We start from the raw sequence: 22,745 nt of genomic DNA, 5'->3' as shown, positions 1-22,745 counted from the left end.
CCTTTTAAAAAACTAAATAAAGGCTTCATCATTGAGAAACATTTTCTCTAACAATCTTATCACCTTGTTATTTCCAAACCCTGCCTCATAGTTCCTTTCTTGATGAAATGTGCTCTATTGTTACTTCCAACTCACTGAAGAGTTTCTGCTTTCTGCTTAGAGAATTAAGCAACTCAACCCTTCTTGCTGTGTGGGAATTGCCTGCTTCCCTCAGTTTTCAGTCGGCTGTGGCGTGCTTCACTCCACTGTTTCCTTCCGCCACCCAATCACTTCAAAAGCAGGAAGAGGCAAATCTACTCCTCAGTGTCTCCAGGACTGACTGACACCACAGCTCCCTCTGCTCTTGTTCCCATCAGCTGTAGTGACTCAGAATTCTGCCACAGAGGTTGGACAAGGCAACTTCCGACTAATTTTAAAGAGCATTGAAAGAGTTACATTTTTTTAGAAGACTATATACTTAGAAAATACATTACTGTACTATGTCTTTTCTGAATTCTGATCTTTGACATTGAGGACCTTGCTGGCTCAAGAGGGGCTGCTCCTTGCCAGGCAATTCCTAGAGACTATAAATAACTCACCTGCAAGCATGCTTTTCAAGTGCAGAGCCCCAATCTCTAGCTACCTACTTCACTGGGCCCTCCCACTCTGGGTCACTATCCAGCTGCCTTAATCACTCTGGGGCCAGGTAACCAACAACTGGGGGCAAAGCTGCCCCTATGCCAGCTAAAATTATTCAAACCAGCCAATCCTAAGCCTGCTTACCCTGCCTCATCAGTTCCACAATAAAGGCCCTTGTCTCCCACTGACCAACCCTGGTGCTTCCCCATGTGCCCCACTTACTCTCCTCCCCCAAGCCATTGCATGCCTCCCTTCTCTTGGGAACTGTAAGTAACAAACTGTCTTTTCAATGGCAAAAATCCCCCAATTTGCTGACCTCATCAAATTTAAATAATAATAAAACCTATTAAAACAATTACCAATGTATTCTTTTTTTTTGTTTATAAATACTTATTAGGTGCAACATGAAATATATTCCCATATTTTCTATTGCTTTCATAAAATATTTATTTCTTGAAGTTTATGTTTTACTCACAGAGAAATATATCTTAAAATGAGACAATGAATACTTTCATATATTAATCTTTGGATTACAAAAGCTTTTTGTAATGAAATACTACATTGTATAGCGATTAATATTCAGAAATAAATCTACATTAGATGCAGAAATTTATGAGCTAAACTGAGTCAATTTCTCCGGAGTACAGAAAAAAGTGAAATAGAATTTTCCTTAAAACCAGAACTCAAGAGTTTATGTAAAGCAAGAAACTAAAATATGCTTAAAATTCTTAACTGGTGAGTGGGTAAAGAATTTGTAGTACATTCATAGCACAATAAAAAGAAATGAACTCTTCTGTATGAGACACTATGGAAAAATCTAAAAGGCATTATGCTAATTGAAAGTAGCCAGACACGCATTTAAATAACATTCTGGAAAAAAACCCAAAACCATAGGGATAGAAAATCAGATCAATGTTCCCCAGGAGTTTTGCTCATTTGGAAATTAGAAAGAATTCACAAGTTATTCTTAGCAAAAGTAGCAGAATTTAAGACACCATTCTAAGACAAGTCCTAAGTAACCAGAGGAAGACATTTTTGTCAATGTTGTAAAGAGTTTTATATGAAGCAACTTTGAGTAACTAAAGGCATAATCTGAGAATCTTCTTTAAATGAAACAATACAAGGCATTCTAAGGTAGATTCGTATAGGATAAAACATGTGGCTAGAGCAGAGAATCAGTGGAACCTGCATAACGACACGAAACAAAATATAACCCTAGCTATTTTGGGTTATGGTTTTCACCATTTCCATGGTGAAAAGAGAAACATCATATTAGAACCTCATGTGATACATTTATAGTTTGTCACTTATAATTGAAGGTAGCTGCGTACTAAATTGCCCACATACCCTGGCCGGTTTAGCTCAGTGGATAGAGCGTTGGCCTAAGGACTGAAGGGTCCCGGGTTTGATTCTGGTCAAGGGCACCTGCCCGGGTTGCAGGCTCGGTCCCCAGTGGGGAGAGTTCAGGAGGCAGCCGATCGATGATTCTCATCATTGATGTTTTTTTTCTCTTTCTCTCTCTCTCCCTTCCTCTCTGAAATCAATAAAAATATATTTTTAAAAAATTGCCCACAGTACTCATTATAGGGTGCCATTCTCAGCTAAAGTTTTCCAATTTACTCCTTAAGGTGGAGCTTTACAGAATAATATGGACTAAGTGGGCTTTGCACAACCAATTCCCCAATAATGTGAAGGAGAAAAGAATCCTTCCTCAAGGAGGCACAAATTTCATCTGGAGGAGGGTCCATATTGCACTTTGACCTCCTTAGGAGAGAGGAATTAGTTTTGAGCTTGCTTAAGCAAGGTTGGAGGAAATACAAATGAATCCATTTGAATAGAGCTGGGATTTGGCTGCTGAAATGATATTGCTAAAGCATTCCTTTTCCTTTTGATTAGACTTTATATTGCAAATAAATTAGTTAATTCCAGCACAATTACTAGTGGGTTGGCTGTCCAGCTCTCTGCTGAATGATCCAGTTCCTGCCAATTGCCTTAATAGTAATACAACGAATGCAAACATAGTAGCCTCAGAAATCCCAGGCACTAGCAGAGTGGGTTCAAAGTGGTAATAGGAAAGCAAATAGAAAGTCAGTGGGGGCACGTTCTATGCCTGCCTGACCCTGGTTTGACTTGTTTCAAATACAATCCTTTTACAGAGCAATGGAGCGTGAGTCTTTCAAATGGAACTCCAGGGAGAGTCCTTTATTTCAAAGACTGAAAGGTTGGAAGAATTCATTGCATCTGCAAAGCCAAATGTCAAAAGTTGTGTTTCTCATTCCTCAGGCCTGTGGTTAACTAAGCACTTGATTGACATTCTGCCACACAGAACAGGGCGTGAGAGCTAGGGGCACTGAGGCCTTCCGCTTGAAAAGCTGTCAGCATATGCTACCTTGTTTATTATCACGTGTGACCTGATTTGTAGTTTCTCTTTTAAAATAGAAAACGCAGGTGTCCTCTAAATGCAGATGCTGCCTCAAATGAAAACAAAAGACACAATGGGTCTAATTCATAGTAGCTGTGGCTCTCACTTGCTGCGTGCTTGCCACATGCCAGCACTGTGATCATTTCCTTATGTGCGTATCATCTCATTTAATTCTAAAACAACCCCATGCATGAGGCAAAATTAATCTCCAGTCTTCAGATGAGGAAAGTGATGCTCAAAGGAGTTAAGTATCTCCCACAAGGAAACCTTAACCCAGCGCGCATTGTCTGCGATTTCATATTTTAGTTTAAAACCACCTCGTTACATTACCTTAATGTGAGAAATGTACAATGTCATAATGCCAAATGTGGTCAGCTGTAAAGATTTTTTTCATTCTAGTACTTTTCCCTAAGGAATGGGTTTTCTAAATTATATTGATTACAATCAAAATAGCAAATAAAAGTAAACATACAAAATGAGTTTCTGTGGCATAGTTTGATTTATGCACACACATTATACACATGAAATCCTTCTTGATTCATGTACTCTTGGAGTCATTCTGTGAGCCAATGAAAGCATAATTCAACATGCCTAAGTACTTTATGTTTTGACAAATGCACTAATCACATTTGGGAGAATGTCACTGTATACATAACATATTTATCATATAAAAATATTGCTAAGCCAGCCGGCATGGCTCAGTGGTTGAGTGCCAACCTATGAATCAGGAGGTCATGGCTCAATTTCTGATCAGGGCACATGCCCAGGTTGTGGGCTTGATCCCCAGTGTGGGTTGTACAGGAGGCAGCTGATTCTTTCTGATCATTGATGTTTCTATCTCTCTCTCCTTCTCCCTTCCTCTCCAAAATCAATAAAAAAATATTGCTGAATATTCAATGATTTGAAATAAATTTCCTTGCAAAATCTCTTCAGCTCTTTGTTCCAACTAGGTGGTATAGTGGTGCTAATAAAAGCGAATTGAAACATCTATTTTATTTATTATTTTTTCATCAGACCCAGACATATTGCTAAAACATTTATGTTAAGGGATTACTCATTTATAAGGAATACTGATGGATCACATTTTCTGTTCTGAATTTTACTGATTCTCTGGCAACCATTTTTGAGCATATTGGGGGTGAGTCAGGCCAAAGGGTCAGTTTGTCAGGAGATTTTACAAGTATCACATTTTACCACAATCAAGAGGCATAAGAAGGCAGGAAGAGGTGTGGGCCACCAGCTCCTGGCACTGGATATTCACTATCTCCACAGATGCATGAGGTCTCTTTGTCAAGAACATGGCTGGGTCACCCAGCAGAGTTCTGAGTTAGGAAATGCCTTTATTTATGTCCCAAATATTTGGTTTAAGTGGCACTCTCTAGGGAGCTCTGTCTCATAAATCCACAGTTGCAGTCTGTTCGCCACAGGAATCCCAAGCAAGGAGCATCCCGCTAAGCGTATCCATGGATGCGAAATCCCCTTCCAGCAATATCATTAGTTTACTTTCCAGGAGGTCACTAGCATGTGTACAAGATGAGATGGCATCCCTTGCTTTCTTTCTGTCGCCCTGGAGATCCCTTTAGTGTTGCTCGGGAGAGAGGTGGATCACAGACCAGGTGTGTGAACTCCCTTCTCCACAGTGGGGTGCACTGTTGAGTTTATAACTTCTTTTTATCACTTTGCTCAGAGCACTGATTAAGTTTAGGGCCAAGATCAGCAGTTTAATTTCCATGTGATCCAGGCATCAATGTTTCATGGTGAGGTACCATGCCTCCAGTGCAGGCCACCACATTGGGAGTGAGGTTTTTTAAAAGTTCCATTTAGAAAGGAAAGGGTGAGCAATAGGTAGATATGCTTTTACAAATCCAGGACCCACATTGGGAAAATACTTTAACAGATATAAGAGTGAGCAGGTACAGATCCAGGTTTTTGAAGGGCCCAAAGTTTATACAGTTCTGGAGGCTTTCACTTTAATAAGAATAGAAAAATATTTCACTTGTGCACAATGATAAAAATATTGATCACACATGTTCAATATTGAGATTGTAAGGGACCCTTTTATTAGAGAGGGGTCCTGAGGCTGGTAGCTCATTAGCATCTCAGTAAATCTGCCTGTAGATGAATATGATACTTGTGCCAAAATAATTGCATCCAATAGCTCTGGAGCTCTGAAAAACACAAAAAATAAGTACACAAAATGACCGTGCCTTAAAAGATATTTAGGTAGAGGAAAAACAGAAATAAAAATATACAAAAAAATGTGGAGAATAAAGCTAAAAGATTTGCACAGGGTCTACTGTGGCTACTATTTTAAAAAAAATCCTCATCTGAGGATTTGTTTATTGATTTGAGAGAGAGGGGTGGAGAGAGAGAGAGAGAGAGAGAGAGAGAGAGAGAGAGAGAGACAGAGAAGAGAGAGAGAGAGAGAGAGAGAGAGAGAGAGAGAGAGAGAGAAACATCAAGGTGTAAGAGGAACAGTAATCAGTTGCCTCCTGTATGCGCCCTGACTGGGGTTGTAACCTGCAACCTAAGTAGGCCCTGACAGGGAATTGAAACCAAAACTTTTGATGTATGGGATGACACTCCAACTGAGCTACTTGGCCAGGACTACTATGGGCCACTATTTACTAAACACCTTACCCTATTTCTGGAGCTTTCATAATAACACAAAAGTAAATATTATACCCTCTATCTTAAAGACAAATACCAAAGTAAAGAGTTAGTCCCCCCTTATCCATGTAGGATATGTTCTAAAGATCCCCAGTGGATGCCTGAAACCGCAGATAGTACTGAATCCTACAAATACTTTTTTCCTCATACCATATTCCTATGTAAAGGAATTACACATTGTTAGAGAGTAACAGCAATAATAAGAATGAATAGAACAATTAGAAAAAGATCGTATTAAAAATATGTGAATGACTACTCCTGATTTTCAACCTAATCTTTCACCCCTTCAGTCTTCTATGTTATAGTAAATGGCAACTATGTTTTTCTGGTTGCTTGGACTAATTCTTGAAGTCATACCTGATTAATAGAGTTTTCTCACTTTCCACATCTATTCAGACTCGAACTTTAAACCTGGCATCTTCCCCTCTTCTTCCCTGCTACACCTTTGGTCTAACAACATCCAGAGTAATCTCTTCTTATAACACAGATGAGATTGCATCAGCTTGACTACATGCCCCATTGGCTTCCCATTCCATTGAAAGTAAAATCCCAAATCTTTCAGCTAACCCAAAAGATGCTACTTAGTCTGGCCCATAGCCCTTGTCTGATGTCATCTCCTAAAACTCCCTCACTCATTCTGCTCTGGCCACACTTTCTGTTCCTTATATATGCAAGTGTGACACTGTTCCTGGTCAGGCTTTCAGACATGACACTCCCTTGGCCAATAATGTTATTTCTCAAGTACATGCCTATAGACCTTCTTCCTCAATTCCTTTAGGTATCTATTGGAATATTTCCATATATAAGAGGCTTCTTTAACCACCTTATCAAATAGCACCCTCCCACAGCACAACCATCCCATTAATATGCCTTTTCTTCCATAATACTCATCAACATGTAACATATTATGCATCTTTATACTAATTCGTTTATCTTATAAATAACTTATAAGCATCATGAAGTTATCCCAACCACCCAGGACATGCCTGGCATATATTATAAACTCCATAACTGTCATATTCTGTCAAATATAAAGCACCCAAGTTTATAAGACCCATCTTCATTTTATATATCACTATAGGAAAAATGTGCCAATTATATTATCATACAAAGCTTTTTTATCACTTACAATTTTTGTATATGTTGAAAGACTCAGGCTCACTTGTCATGGATGATAGTATATTACTATTAATCATGTAGAAAAATATAAATAAAATAAGTTAGGGAAGGAATGGCTTTCACACATACAGAGTCCAACTCTTATGAATCAACCTAGAGTTATCAATGCCTTTTGTTTCCCTTTTTTCACAAAAGATCATTTCACTTGCCACTGGGAGAGTTAGTGCTACAGATTTCTTCATTAAAAGAGCATGCTGATTTTGACTTTCAGGTTTTCTTCTAAAGCACTGACATATCTTTTATAAGTTCTATGCTGGTTGGCGCATACTTTATCTACCAGAAGGTGTTTATAGTGAGTTTTTAGACAGCACCCAGGATTCACATTCCTTTTTCAAATGGTTCTAAAAGATTTCTTGACCAAGACATTAAAGAGTTATAATTAACCCTTTGCACTCGCTTGCTTTTTTCTCGAGCTGCTACCGATGCTAACCGTGTCGAGTCACACTCGACATCCGAGTGCAAAAGGTTAAACTGAAATACAATTAAACTCAAGAAGGGAAGCACAAACATTCCACTAACATCAATGTAAGTGAGAAAAACATAAGCATCTATGACCAAGGCCGGGTGCATGCAGGCAATTATGACTAATCACTATCACCTCCTGGCAGCAACCAGTGAATGATGCCGTTCAAGAGAAGGTCTTCAGAAATGTGAAAATATATGTATCTTTTGAAAAAAATCAATCAACAGTTAATAAATGAATGGTTCAACTGTTCTAATAAAGCCATATAAGAGTAGCCTCCTGTAAGCTGTCTCATTGGTGTAGGTGGCAACCTGCCACCACTCCAAGGAGGAGATCAAACCAGAACTTCACATCTTTCTCCATTGATTTTTATCTCTTTGATTCTGGCAATCATTCCTTGATTTAATGACTATTACTAAAGTTTAGAAACTTTCTGAAGGAGAGTAAAAAAACCTAAAAGGAAGGCCAAACTGTCATTGGGATCCCTAGAGACCAATTAATGAAAAGCAATTCACACTAAAGTATGTGTGGGTTCAATAAAAATGTATTGAACTTTAAAGTTAATGGAGCAAAAATTAAGATCAGAGTCTCCATTTCTTGATAAGAACAGTTTCCTAAGTCATTTAATTAATGTTTTATCCTAGGGGAAAAAATTAGTCCCAGTATTATAGTAGCAAGAGATTTACCAAATTAGACACAGGAAAAAAAAGGCATGAAGGTCCTAAAAGGCTTTGTCTTAGCATTACTCTTTTGGAATTACAGAAAAAATGTATTTTGATATATCTAATTTTTTTTTTACTTCCTAGGGCATGCAGTAAATATGAACAAATGGCTAAAAATTGCTACCAAATCATATACCTGTGCAAAGAGCTTTGCTTCTATAAATCAAGCATGGAAAAACCCTTCTGCTCTTGGCTTCGTTTAACCAGAGTGAGATAGTCTGGAATTTATAAAAATAGATGCACAAAAATTGGTCAACATCCCAATTATTAATGGGAAAAGAACACCCAAAATCAGTGACGGAAAAAATACAAGTGAACAATATACTCAAGAACAAGCCTCTAATCATAAATAGAAACAAACAACAATAAAAAATAACACAATATCAAATTCCTCTACCAAAACAGAAATATCTTAAGTCAACATTTTAATACTTGTGGCTACGGGGTCAGGAAGAGCACTGTCTTTGCACCAGTAGGGGGCGTATGAATTGATATCAGTTTCCTTGAAAGCAATTTGCTATATTGTGAAGAACCTGGAAAATGTTCACTTCCTTTTACCCAGTGATTCTTCATTAAAAAGGTTCGGCTAAGAAAATAATCAGAGATTTGTACATTTTTACAGATGGTCAGTGTGGCTTTATCTATGATAATTAATTCTGGAAACATCTTAATGTCAGTATGTTCAAATACCATACAGCTTTAGAGACTTGATTTTAAAGGGCTCAGAGATTACTTTTCAATGTAATAGTAAGTGAAATTATAGTATATCTTTATTACCATACACAGATGACTTAAAGAACAGAAATTTATTTTCTCATAGTTCTGGAGACTAGAAGTCCAAGATCAAGGTGCCAGGTTAGTTGGTTTCTGGTGTGGACTCTCTTCCTGGCTGGTAGATGACCACCTTCCCCTGTGTCCTCATGTGGCAGGATAAAGAGAAAACCAGCTTTCTGGTGTCTCTTTTTATAAGGGCATTAATCCCATCATGAGGGTCCAAACCTCATGACCTAATTTATTGAATTCTTTTCCAAGAGTTCCATCACCAAGTACCATCATATTGAAGGTGAGAGTGTCAACATATGAATTTTAGGGGCAGACATAATTTAGTACCTAGCAATGAGATAAGAACAAAGTTTATTTTTCTACCTTGTGGTTATCTAGTCATTCCAGCACCACATTGAATATCCTCAGCATATTATTGAAAAATAAAAGGCTATATATACAGGTATCTATTTTTGAACTCTTCATTCTTTTCAATTGACTGTTAGCTGAACCCTTATGTCATTACCACAGTGTCTGGATTATTTTAGCTTCCTAGCAAGTTTTAAAATAGGTAGTGGAAATCCATCAGATATGTTCTTTTCCAGATTGTTTTAGCTATTCTAGGTCTTTTGCAATTTTATATACATTTTAAACAACTTGTCATTTACCTCAGAAAAGTTAATTGAAATTTTTATTGTGATTATATTGTCTATAAATTGATTTAGAAAGGATTTTCATCTTAATATAGAGTCTTTGAATTAATGAATGAGGTACATGTCTCCATTATTTTTGTATTCTTTAATTTCTCTCAGTTACATTTTAGCTTTCAATGTACAGCTCTTTAACATATTTTGTTAAATCAACCTCTATGTATATTTCATATCTTGATGACAGTGTAAGAGGCATATTCAAACATTTCCCTTCCAACTATTCATAGATTACATATACAATAAAATTGATTTTTGTATATTGATCTTATATGCTGAAACCTTGCTAAATTCACTTCTAAATTCTAGTAGCTTTTTGTTAAGATTCCTTTAGATTTTTCCCCTTTACCCTTTACTATTTTAAGGGTAAAGAAGTTTGACTTCTCCACAGGTAATAATATTGGAGTGTAAACTCATTCCAGACTTAAGCATGGTAAATTATAGAGTTCTTGTGTATCTGCTGCTTCTTCAATGAAAGAGGCACCTAGTAACCCATAAAGTTTGCTCAAGCACCAGGTAGTACAATGACAGCCACTCAGTCTTCCCCTTGTCTGTACCGCAATGTCTTGTTGCACCTTGTCCCATTTTCTCTTGGTCTCAAATTTCTGACTCAAGATGGGTAACATGAACTTCCCATTCTAGACATCGAGTTTATAATGATCTCTCCAGCATTTGCATGCAAGCTTCTCCCAAGCTTTTTCCTTGGTTTCCCATGTTTTTGGCTAAGGATATATCTTAGCAGAGTTCTTTAGGAAGAGAACTCTTCAGACCTAAGTAGAAGCTTCATTCAGAAATTAGAAAGCGGCAAATTACGTAATTTCTGATAAAGAGTAGGAGTAATCAAGTCTGGCCTGTGTAGCTCAGTGGTTGAGCATTGACCTATGAACCAGGAGGTCAAAATTCCATTCCTGGTCATGGCACATGCCTGGGTTGCAGTCTTGACCCCTAGTAGGGGGTGTGCAGGAGGCAGCTGATCAATGCTTCTCTCTCATCACTGATGTTTCTATTTCTCTCTCTCCCTATCTCTTTCTCTCTGAAATCACTAAAATTATGTTTTTTAAAGAGTAGGAGTAATCAAGATTCTCCAGTGCCCACTATGTGACTATATGTGATGTATGCTTTTTTATATTCACTAACTCACTCTTCCCACACACATCTATGAAGTAGAGATTATAATTCTCCTCTGCAAAGACGAAAACTGAAGGCCAGAAAGGTCAAATGGAGCAAGCTAAATTATTAATAGTGACAGAGCTGTGATCTAAATCTAGTTTTCCTTGATTCCAAGGGCACACAGGCGTGTAGGTGTCAACATACTTAATAGACATTAAGATATTTGTTCTTTAAGTATATGTGACATACAACAACAAAAACAACAAAGAAAAATTACTGCTAAACCAAAAAACAAACAAAAATGAAAACCAAACCAAACAGAGAAAGCTGGAGGATTATGGGCCTTATCTATTTTGATATATTTATATCTTTTCATGTACCTTAACATTATTAAAAATCATCAAAATCATAGAAAACCAATTAATATTGAATGTTAGAAAAGCCAAAATGCACATCAAATAATTTGATGTTTTGGTTGAGAACATCAATTTTGAAACCTGGGGTGAGCCAGTATATCCCCCTTAAAGACTTTGAAGAAAAAACTAATGTAGACAGGTACAAATGCAGTGAAAATACAGGGTAACCACTATAAAAGCAAAAATAACTACTTGTTTTTTTAAAATCCTGAGACACCTACTGAAATGAGGAAACAAAGTATTTCAATTGCTCTACATAAAAATAGGAAAATAGGAGTACCCAGGGAAAAGATGCAGGCAAGGGGACCCTGGGGGTATATTGCTAAATGATGAAAAATAAAGCAATCTCTTTTTATATGTACATCCACTAACTTTTGAGGTCAGCAAAATAATGTATCATAAATTTTATGTCAGACAATCTCCAACCTGTAATCCCTTTTTCATAACTATATGGTTTTTTAAAAATAGTGTACATGTAGAAAAATATTCATTTTCTTATGAGGATTTTTATTTCCTAATAAGTATCTAAAATGTGATTATGGTTACACTGCCAGTATCTAGGCAGACAGTTGAGTGAACTCACAGCCGCTAAGTAAACACAAGATTGGAGGCTTTTCAAGAAATCAATGTGCTCCAGACTTTAATAATACCTTCGTGCAAAAGGTGCAAAAGGGCTCCAGACTCGTAAAATTACTTCTGCTCAGTTTTTTTCCCCTTGAAAAATTTAAAAGACATCTGGCCTACCCTAGATGGATATTAGTAGAATTTGACCTTGAGTAAGTACTTAACAGTTTTATAAGAAGAAACTTATGTAATTAAAATTGTTATATCAAGTGCAACAAAACTTCACTGTAATTACCTTATAATACCATAAATTCATTTTCAGAATGTGATGAACCAAATCTCCAGGGTGAGGTCTGGTACATTAAACGTCTCTCAGATACAGTCCAAAACCTAGGTCTTGTCTTGGATGCATGATAACAACATCACAAAGGGGTCATAACATAAACACATTGATTTAGTTGGTTGAAACTCATGTCTCAACCTTGTCTGTGGATAAATGATTGGGAAATAAGCATTCACTTCTGACATTTATGGATTCCAACTACAGGCAGTTCCCGGGTTACGTTGGAGATCCGTTCCTATGATTTTCGCCGTAAGTCGGAACCCACCTACATAAGCACCTCCGTCACTCGCATGGAGCACATACACAGCAGTAATGAAGTGAAACAGTAAAAGAAATTTAAAAGAAAGATAACAATTCCCGACCTTTACTTTTGGTAAATAAGTAATAAAAAACATAAAGCACATATGTACATACGTTGAAATGACGGAACTTTTTTTTTTAAATAAATAAATGGGAGATGGCAATGTAACCACGAGACGACATAAGTCAAGTCCTACGTAACCCAAGGACTGCCTGTATATGCCTTGATATACTAAGTTTAAAGTCTGAGTTACCCATTTCATAAACTATGGATTTGCCAACATGTGTTCAGTCATTCTGAATTAATATTTATACTTAACTAATGTTATTAACATAAACACCTTGATAAATAAATATTCATTAACTTATTTTAAACCTAAAAAATATTTAAAATATTTTATATAAAACTTCTTTCAAAATTGTTTGCTTCTAAAGCACTCAGAAAATAATGCCAGCAAGGACATGCTGAATTTTATGCAAATTCTATTGTACTAAAAATATAATAGGATGCAATATGTTATTGTAATAATATTGCAAACTATATTGTATTATTAATACAATTATGCAACTAGTTTGATGCCAACCTAAGAGACTGAAATAATTTTGAGTAGGGTAATTAACCTAACCATAAAATTAACACAATTTTATTCTATTCTAAACAAGAATCTGGAGAAATTATGTACTTGGTGAATTCTAACCTTTATAAAAACAGTGGTCAGTCTGGACACTGTTAGATTGAACCTTTCCTTCAGGAGTTTACCTGTCACCGCCTATGCTTGGTTGCTGCCCTTAGAGCTTACCTTCCTGACTCAAAGGTGAACCATGTGGAGTCCCGCCCGTATCTCCTCAGGCTGCTGAGAGGCCACATCACCAGTTTGACCTTGGCATTGTGGATATCCCAGAGATAGATATTCTCATGAGTGATCTGCATTGTGCATTCGCCGTAAATATCCAGATTTGGTGTAGGCATCAGATACACATTGAACCGCTCTGCAAAGAAACAAAGAATGGAGAAAGGAGGCATGACTGTAGCTGCACTGGATTGATTTGTCTACCTGCCTACAGCCCTCAGAAAGCGGTCTTGTGTCCCTGGGGGACATCCATATACACTGCAAAACACTACCTTCTTCCATACGGTGTATGAAAAAAGGAGTTCAAGTATTCTTAATCATCAATTAGCTCACTCATCCTACAACTTTTTGTTGCATGCATTCTCTATGGTGGGGATTAAATGGTTAAATTGTATGGTGGAGAAATGAGGGAAAAAGCTAAGTGGATTTCAGCCCAATTGCTGCTTCCTGTCTGCTTCTTCACACACCCTAAGTGGATATCATACACACAATTCCTGAGAGGAGTGTCTTATTTAATTTAAGCAAGAATGTACTCATTTTTACCTTTGTGGCATGAAGTATTCAATGCACGCTCAGACTGACTGTCAAAACACATTGCATTCACTGTCAATTTCAGCCTATGATAATTGCAGGTATTCATTACTGCCTTCTGCAGGACTTCATAATGTGGTTTTTGGTATGCAAAAATAAAAATACACAATTGCTTTTATTTCTGGATATTTTATACTTGAAAATCTGATTATTGGGCAATAATTCCAAATCTAGTTTTATAACTTTTTGTGCATCTTAAAGGCTTCCACAAAATTCTGCAGCCTCTAATCCCCAGTTAAATGCATTATATGCACTTAATTTTGGAAAATAAGGTTAGTTTGTAAGTTCCAGGAAGTAAAGACCTTAGGATGACCTATAAAGTGTCTTATAAAATATCCCTAGTTCCTAGTCTTAGTTTAAAGTAAGTGATCAATAAATATTGGTTAACTATGGGTAAAATAAATATTGCCATAATAAATATGGTTTGCAAGAATTGAGGAATTATAAACAAATAATGAGTCATGATAACAAAAATGTAAGAATTACTGGCATATAAATCCTTGTGAGTTTAAATTTAATTATGAATAGTGCATTAAAGGCAGTGCTGTTGAATTAATTATTTTGAAAGGGATAATGGTGCAGCTGCAGTTGGAAGAGGATTGATATGTTTAGGAATGTGCTATCATCCATCAGAATGCCTCGATTTAAACACTGACTGCTTGTACTGAGCTGGCATTGTCTGTATAATAGAAAGAATCTTTTCTGTGGCAGGTACTTTGCAGAACAACGATTTGTTGATGCAAAAAAAAAAAAAAAAAAGAAAGACAGTAAAATCGGATTCTAAATTGGTTAAATTTAATTTTAGCATGACAACTTGAAATTTAGTAACCATATGAACAATAGTTATAATCAAGTGTCTAGATATTTTTGACTAAAATAATATAATGATTCATTTTTTTACTTAGATTTTTGACCTATAAAACTAATATGTATATGATTTCACATTCATTTCCTAAAGACAAATTAAGATAAATTCTATAGATGATAAATGAAGAAATAGCATTGCCCTATTAATTATATGCAATAAAAAGCACACACACACACATTTATGAAATATATATTCTAAATTCAAAATTTCTTGTGTGAAACCAAGTAAGTTATGAACATTTAGCATTAAAAACATCACCCACATTCCTACCACAACTCCCACACCAATGGGGTTGACAAGTAGTATACCAAAGGAGCATGATCTCATATGAGTATAAATGAAAGTTGGGCCAAACAGAGTGACTCAGGAATATAGAAAATGCCTGAACGGCAGTCTTCTTTTCTTTGGTCAAGACCCTTTGGATGAAGTTCAGCTTTTACATTTGGAACTAATGATACATCAGTGGCATTTGTTGTGGACAGGGAAAATATTTTTATAAAAGTAGAAAGTAAAACATTCCTCTAAATTCCTTTCTTTCCATCAATTCCTGAGTCTGAGGATAGCAACCGAAGAATCACCACCAAAAAGTCAAGAAATAATACTTCTTTCAAAATACTGAAATTAATGAACATCATTAACCAATTTTACTATTGCTTAGGCCCTTAGGGCCACATTGACCCTTGATATTCACACCCACAGTTTGATATTTAAAAAAAAAAGATATAAAAAAATAATTGTGACATTGAGTGACCTTCAGGTAGATGCGACATGAAACATCAGAGGACTCAGGAGAACCATATTTTCCCTGAAATGTCTGTGTGCTCTAATGTTAGCAGATAAATCCAGCGATGATGAAGACAAAGTCCAATCATCACAGTGAACATGGGGAAAAGCTGGAGAATAATAAATAAGTGAATTTAATAAGATTCACCTACTATAGGGCTCTAGAACTTTACATGTAAATACAAAGTGATTGAGTAACTTGCCCCAAGGAGTCCTTCCAGAGCCAGCTCCAGGCAACAGTGTAGGTGAAAGGTACCTGTGGTGGCCCTTCCCCCCTTGCCTGCCTTCAAATTTCTCAGTCTTCACACACTTTGTTACCTAGCAACTCAAGTTAACCCCTTCTTGATAACCCCTCTTTTAATGTTATTTCTTGCATCTTATGAAAAATTTATCCTAAAGTATTTTATTTCCAATTTTTAAATATTCAAATCCATCCTCCCCTAATTTCCAAGAATTAGAGATTCAATTAAAAACTAGACTAATGTAATCCAGCAGAAAACTAGGCACATAAAGATGAGAGTAGCGCATCAATTATCTAGTAAATTATACTCTTTCCTATTCCATTATCATGGGAGGAAGGTTTCTGCACTTGCTGTGAATAATTTACTTGATGCCCTTACTAACATAAAACAGGCTGTTGCTCAAATTCGTTATGGTTTCCATTGGAAAGACCATTTCAATATGAGAAAGTTAAAATTGGCTCCACTAAAAAGACTTTTTAAAAAAATTCTTTATTGTTGAAAGTATTACGTATATCTTCTTTTTCCCCCATTGACCTCTCCCCGGCCACTCCCCCTACCCCCAGCAAACGTCCCCATCCCACTACTGTCTGTGTCCTTTGGTTATGCTTATATGTGTGCATACAAGTCCTTTGGTTGATCTCTTATCCACCCCCTCACCCCCACCCTTCCCTGCCTTCCCTCTGAGGCTTGATGGTCTGTTTGATGCTTCTATGACTATCTATTTTTGTTCATCAGTTTATGTTGTTCATTATACTCCACAAATGAGTGAGATCATGTGGTATTTATATTTCTCCAACTGGCTTATTTTGCTTAGCATAATGCTCTCCGGGTCCATCCATGCTGTTGCAAAAGGTTAAGAATTCCTTTTTTTTTTTTTTTTTTTTTTTTTATAGCAGCATAGTATTCCATTGTGTAGATGTACCATAGTTTTCTAATCCAATCATCTGCTGATGGGCACTTAGGCTGTTTCCAAATCTTAGCTATTGTAAATTGTGCTGCTATGAGCATAGGGGTGCATACATCCTTTCTGATTGGTGTTTCTGCTTTCTTGGGATATATTCCTAGAAGTGGGATTACTGGGTCAAATGGGAATTCCATTTTTAATTTTTTGAGGAAACTCCATACTGTTTTCCACAGTGGCTGCACCAGTCTGCATTCCCACCAGCAGTGCACGAGGATTCCTTTTTCTCCTCATCTTCTCCAGCACTTGTCGTTTGTTGATTTGTTGATGATAGCCATTCTGACAGGTGTGAGATGGTACCTCATTGTTGTTTTGATTTGCATCTCTTGGATGATTAGTGACTTTGAGCATGTTTTCATATATCTCTTGGCCTTCTGTCTGTCCACTTTCAAAAAGTGTCTATTTAAGGTCCTTTGCCCATTTTTTGATTGGGTTGTTTATCTTCCTTTTGTTAACTTGTATGAGTTCCCTATACATTTTGGAGATTAAACCCTTATCAGATGTCACATTGGCAAATATGTTCTCCCAGGCAGTGGGTTCTCTTGTTGTTTTGTTGATGGGTTTCTTTTGTTGTGCAGAGTCCCATTTGTTTATTTTTCTCCTTAGTTTCCATTTTCCTAAGAGATGTATCAGTAAAGATACATATTGCTACGACATATGTCTGATCTTTTGCTGCCTATGGATTCTTCTAATATTTTTATGGTTTTCCTAAAATGACTTTTTAAAATGTTTACCTCTGTGAAATAATTTTATCAGGCAGGTGTTTTAAACATCTCTCTAATCATGTCACTTTCATAGTTATGAACCTACATTTGGTTTTTACTGCCTAGAGCACTGGTTTTCAGGCTTTTGTGGGCATCAAAATGACCTAAAGGGCCTGTTTAAACATAGATGGCTGGGTGTCCTTATGAGAAAATATAATTTTATTTTAAATGGCTCAAAACAGTAACAAGGTAGGATATTTATTAAACTAATACCCCACAAAGAATGTAGCTGAATTTGCAGTTACGTCTGCAAGGGCATTTTTACACGAGGGCTGGATTGAGAAGTCCAATGGAACAGACTGAGCCTCAAAAGGCTGGGACACAGGGTTACAGTCACAACTCGAAGAACAGTCTCAAGGGAGCTACCAAACAAGGTTTAGTTAAGTTGAATTGGACAAGGTCTGGCGAGAAAGGGTCACTGTGCTCAGGAGAAATGGTCCAGGAAAAGGAACAGTGAAACCCCAGCCTATGTGTGTGGGAGACCGAATGGGTCATCAGCCCTGAGAAGGACTAAACCTGCCTTTCTCGGTCACTGGCATTTTAAATAGATCAAGTTTTGGGCAGGAACTGATCCATGTACAGCGATGAGCTTGCCTGGCAGGTGGAGGTAAGTGGGACAAGTCCTTCCTGCTGCAGCAAGAAGCAGAGGATCAGAGATGGGGTTTCTGACATGAAGCAAAACCACCTCTAGTGAGTAGAAATAAAGAGAAGACAAAGGGACGATGAGCTCTTCAGCCAGTTTCTTGATATTGGAGTCACAATTTCTTATCAGTATTGAATGTTGCAATCACCAACCTGGTTTACTGCTTCATTTATTTAGATCTCTTTTAATTTCAGTAATATTGAATTTTCAGTGTAGAGATAGGGTTATATACTTTGCCAAGTTTATCTTTGAGTATGTGATTTTGGATGATTTTATAAATTGTATTTTTTATATTTCACTTTGCAAATGTTTGTTGTTTATTGCTAATATGTGTGTAAATAGTATATAGCTTAGCCCTGGCCGGTTTGGCTCAGTGGATGGATCATCGGCCTGCGGACTGAAAGGTCCCAGGTTCGATTCCGGTCAAGGGCATGTACCTTGGTTGCGGGCACATCCCCAGTAGGAGATGTGCAGGAGGCAGCTGATCGATGTTTCTCTCTCATCGATACTTCTAACTCTCTATCCCTCTCCCTTCCTCTCTGTAAAAAATCAATAAAATATATTTAAAAAATAGTATATAGCTTATAATATATAACACATAATATATACATTTTTACATATTAACTTTTTATTCTGCAACATCCCTGAATTTACTTAGTCTTAGTTGCTTCCTTATAAATTCCTTTGGGTATTCCAGGTACACAACCCTAGCTTATTATTATCATTTTTTAACCAATTTTTATGATTTTCTTTTCTTGTAATATTACACAAATTAGGACCATAAGTAGAATACTGAATACAGGTGGTGAAAGAGAATGTCTTTGCTTATTTATAATCATATGAAGGTAGCAGTCAGTATTTTACCTTCAAGAATGATAATTTTTGAAGGTTTTTCATTGATGTCCTTCATCAGTTTGAGAAAGTCTTCTTCTGTTCCTAGGTTTAGAAAGTTATTTTCATAACTGCATATTGTATTTTAAAAACTGGGTGGCTTAAAACAACATAAATTTAGTGTCTGGTGGTTCTAGAGCCAGAAGTCTGACCTCGAGGTGTTGGCAGGGCTGTGTTCTCTATGAGGCTCCAGAGGGAGAATCCTTCCTGGTCCCTTCTAGCTTCTGTGTTTGCCAGCAACCCACATCCTGTAGATGCCTCACTCCCTTCACACGGCCATGTTCTCTCCATGGGTCTTCAGATCGTCTTTCCTCTCTGCATGTCTGTTTCTGCCTCCAAATTTCCCCTCTTTATAAGGACACAGTGAATGTCATATTGGATTAGGGCTCATTCTAATGGCCACATTTAAACTTGATTATCTCTGTAAAGACCATATTCCCAATCAGGTTACATTCTGAGTTTACTGTAGGCTATCTTAAGTACTACTAAGAGATGTGAAGATCCTGGAAGTTGTGTAAATTTAAAGTTTAAAATGTATACTTAATGTACACTTTCTTGTGGCATTGCTATCCAACGTCTAAGAATAAGCCTGTGTGTGTGTGCTTGTGTTTGCTTACTTTTCCCCATACCATGTGAGATTCAGAGTCAATACATAGGCAGCTGGAAGCATTAGATAAAGATGATTCTAGAAAAGATTTTAATCGATAACTTTTATCTCAGCAACACAAATTACACCTTTAAAAATTATTTGCACAAAGCTTCATTCTTAGCTAGTCTCAGAATAAATAAGATCAAGCTGTCTGAAGAGTCGGAAAAACAGTAGAAGAAAAGTAACAATTTTGAATGTCCAAAACACGTGGTGGTCAAGGCTGCACAGTGAGTATTTCCTTGACGATAGGAGACCACACAATCACCACAAGCCACAATAATGTAATTTACTATTTCAATTCTGCACACGTGCACCTCACTGCTCAAGAGAAACTGTAAATGAAATCCAAGCACATCCTATATAATAAAAGCCTAATATGCTAAGTGTCCAGTCATCCGTTCAACCATTCAAAGTATAATATGCTAATGAATGCTAAGGCCGCTCAACCGCTTGCTATGATGTTCACTGACCACCAGGGGGCAGACGCTCTGACCGGTAGGTTAGCTTGCTGCTGAGGTCCGGCGATCAGGACTGAGTGAGACAGTCTGGACATGCCCTGGAGCCTTCTCACAGTCCCTCTCTACTAGAGGGCAGACACAGTGAACTGAGCAGTAAGGAGCAGCGAGCAGGTGGGTGGTAAGGAATGAGGGGTCCTGGACTGCAAGAGGGTGCAGACTGGGGTGAGGGACCCCCCTCCACAAATTTCATGCACTGGGCCTCTAGTCATTAATAAAATAGTAAAATAATATTTCTGATGAAGGGTAAATTCCATAATTTAATACTAAAATGCCTTAAGGAAAGAGGACCGAATCTGTAATGATAAATATTTCATAAAGGATTTATTCCAATTTGTACATATTAATGACTTCAAACATGTCTTAGGAAGTTAAGGATTTTGTTTATGGTCAGAGGTTTTATGCGTGAAGATGCTGGAATAGTGACTGGAAGGCATAAAGTAGAGCTTTATTATTTCAGGTCTTCTCTCACATATATTCAGGAATTATTTTTTTTATTTTTTTTGTTTTTACTTATGCTTAAAAACACTTGTGATTTTTTAAAATTGCACTAAGCAGGAGAGTTGGTTTTTATTTGATAAGACCTCACTTCACCATCATGACAGCCCCATGAGCAAGTATTAGTTAATCTTCACACTGAAATTAGGAAACTGAAATTAGGAGAGAATTACTTGTCTGTGGGAATAGCCTGCATTTATACTGTGGCCTGGAGATTACTCAGCAGGCTACATCTGCCTGTACTTTTTATAAATAGCTCTGGCATTGAATTTCTTGCTTGACCTAGCCTAAAAAAAATATTAAAAATTTCCGTTTATATGCTAGGCAAGTTACTTTGACATTATTATCAAGTTAGATTTAAAAATTACAGTAAACCAAGGGAGCACATTATCCATTTGGATGGAAACTATCTATAAACCCAATATTAAAATAAAAGCATACAATTCACAGTGAACAAGCGCACAATAATGCCTCCTCTCTCCTAGGTCTGACTTAGTGGCTTTCTTCGTATTTCTTTTATGTGGTACTTGACAAATGTTAACAGCCAGAGTTTGTTTTTTGTTTTCTTTTTTTCCCCTTAAGCTGAGCAGCATACACCGGACAGTGTGATTATGGACTTTCTGCACTTAGCACGGCTCTCAGAACACAGACCAGAGAGCTGAACTCCAAGGGAGTGGAAGGGAAACTGTGATATAAAGGCAGCTAGAAAAGGAGCCCCAGGAACGCCTTTGTAACCTTCTGAAAACTATCAACACAGGCAGTGCTTTGAGTCCATATGTGTTCATGATCAATCAGTGAGGAAAACATGTTTTCCAATTTAGCAACAAACAGAAAATAATGCTTTTTAATGAACTACAAGACAGTGATGGTTGTTAGAACATTATCAGTCATAACAAGATGACAGCCATTGAGTGTTATCATGGTGCACGTCTACCTGTTCTGTGTAATTTATAAACCATGCGTAATTCTAAGAAGTCTTTTTAATAATTAGTGTCAAGCTTTGCCAACATGAGTCAACCTTTTCAAACACTGGCCATCAAAAATTAGCAGCACTGAAACGTTTCTATTTTCATACCACTAGATCATCTGGTGGTGATGGTAACGATTTTTTAAAGATGGAGAAAAAGGAGTTCATTACATCACTCTGATTTCAGTATTTAGAGGTGCTAGGCAAGAACCTGTAGCATAAATTTTCAAAAGATGTCAGCAAGGCCCATTAAATCACAGAAGAGTGAGAAAGTAAACTTAGAAGTAAACTGTTTGTCACATAAACCTCAATTTTCTTATACCCTGAGATTTCACCCACTGTACTTTCCTACTTATAGTTGCTATGGGATGAACTGTATCTCCCCAACCCCCAACCTAAATTCATATATTGAAGCTCTAATCCTCCAAAGTTATAGTATTTAAAGATGGAATCTTTGGGGATAAATTTAGATGAGGTACTGAGGGTGGGGCCCTCATAATGGGATTAGTGCCCTTATATGAAGAAACTCAAGAGAGTGCTCTCTCTCTCTCAGGATCACAGTGAGAAGGCCAGAAAAAGGGTCCCTACCAGACACCGACCCTGCTGGAATGTTAACTTTAGACTTCCAGCCTCCAGAACTGTGAGAAATTAATTCCTGTTGTTCAAGCCACTCAGTCTATGGCATTTTGTTATGTTATTCTAAGCTTAGCCAAATTCCCTGAAATCAATAGATAAATAACACAATAAGCCAAATTTGTTTATATAGACTCTAAAGTACAGTAACTCTCAAAGAAGAAAATTTAAGAATGTTGTCCAGTCAAAACCTCATATACAGTGATTTAACTTGTTATTTATTTATTTAGGTAAATGGCAATGTCACAAAGAAAGATGTCAGGAGACCCGGGTTATATATTAACATTACCTCTAGTTGCTATGCAATCTTGAGAGTCTCTTAAACAGCTCAGGTCGATCAGTTTACTTTGCTTGAAAAAATGATTGGTCTGAAACATTTCTGGGCTCCTTTTAATTTTCAAAGTTCTATGACGGCTAGTGTACTTGACAATGATGGAAGACGACTCCCACTTACCATTCTGTTCTCGTTGCACTCCTGCTGCCAGAAGGTCAGGTTCCCCAAGGCTGATGTCATTCAGCCTGGTCCCCAGACACTCCATACAGAGATGCTTGCACCACTCCTCGGCCTCCAGCTCTGAAAATGACCACACACCGTCAGAGTCAAGCAATGCTG

At 37.1% G+C, this 22,745-nt stretch overlaps 1 protein-coding gene across 1 annotated transcript in view; it reads right to left on the bottom strand.

The window, feature by feature from the left end:
- DOK6 (docking protein 6) overlaps positions 1-22,745 on the bottom strand; it is a 234,914-nt gene that overhangs the window by 83,247 nt on the left and 128,922 nt on the right. The window contains exons 4-5 of the mRNA XM_008160542.3: positions 22,587-22,706; positions 13,077-13,266 (exon numbers count right to left, since the gene is read on the bottom strand). Of these exons, the coding sequence (XP_008158764.1) occupies positions 13,077-13,266; positions 22,587-22,706 (310 nt within the window). The remainder of the gene's footprint in view (positions 1-13,076; positions 13,267-22,586; positions 22,707-22,745) is intronic.

This window comes from Eptesicus fuscus, chromosome 12 (assembly GCF_027574615.1).
Source record: "Eptesicus fuscus isolate TK198812 chromosome 12, DD_ASM_mEF_20220401, whole genome shotgun sequence".
Taxonomy (NCBI): Eukaryota; Metazoa; Chordata; class Mammalia; order Chiroptera; family Vespertilionidae; genus Eptesicus; species Eptesicus fuscus.
This window is presented reverse-complemented; position numbering and strand designations above follow the sequence as displayed.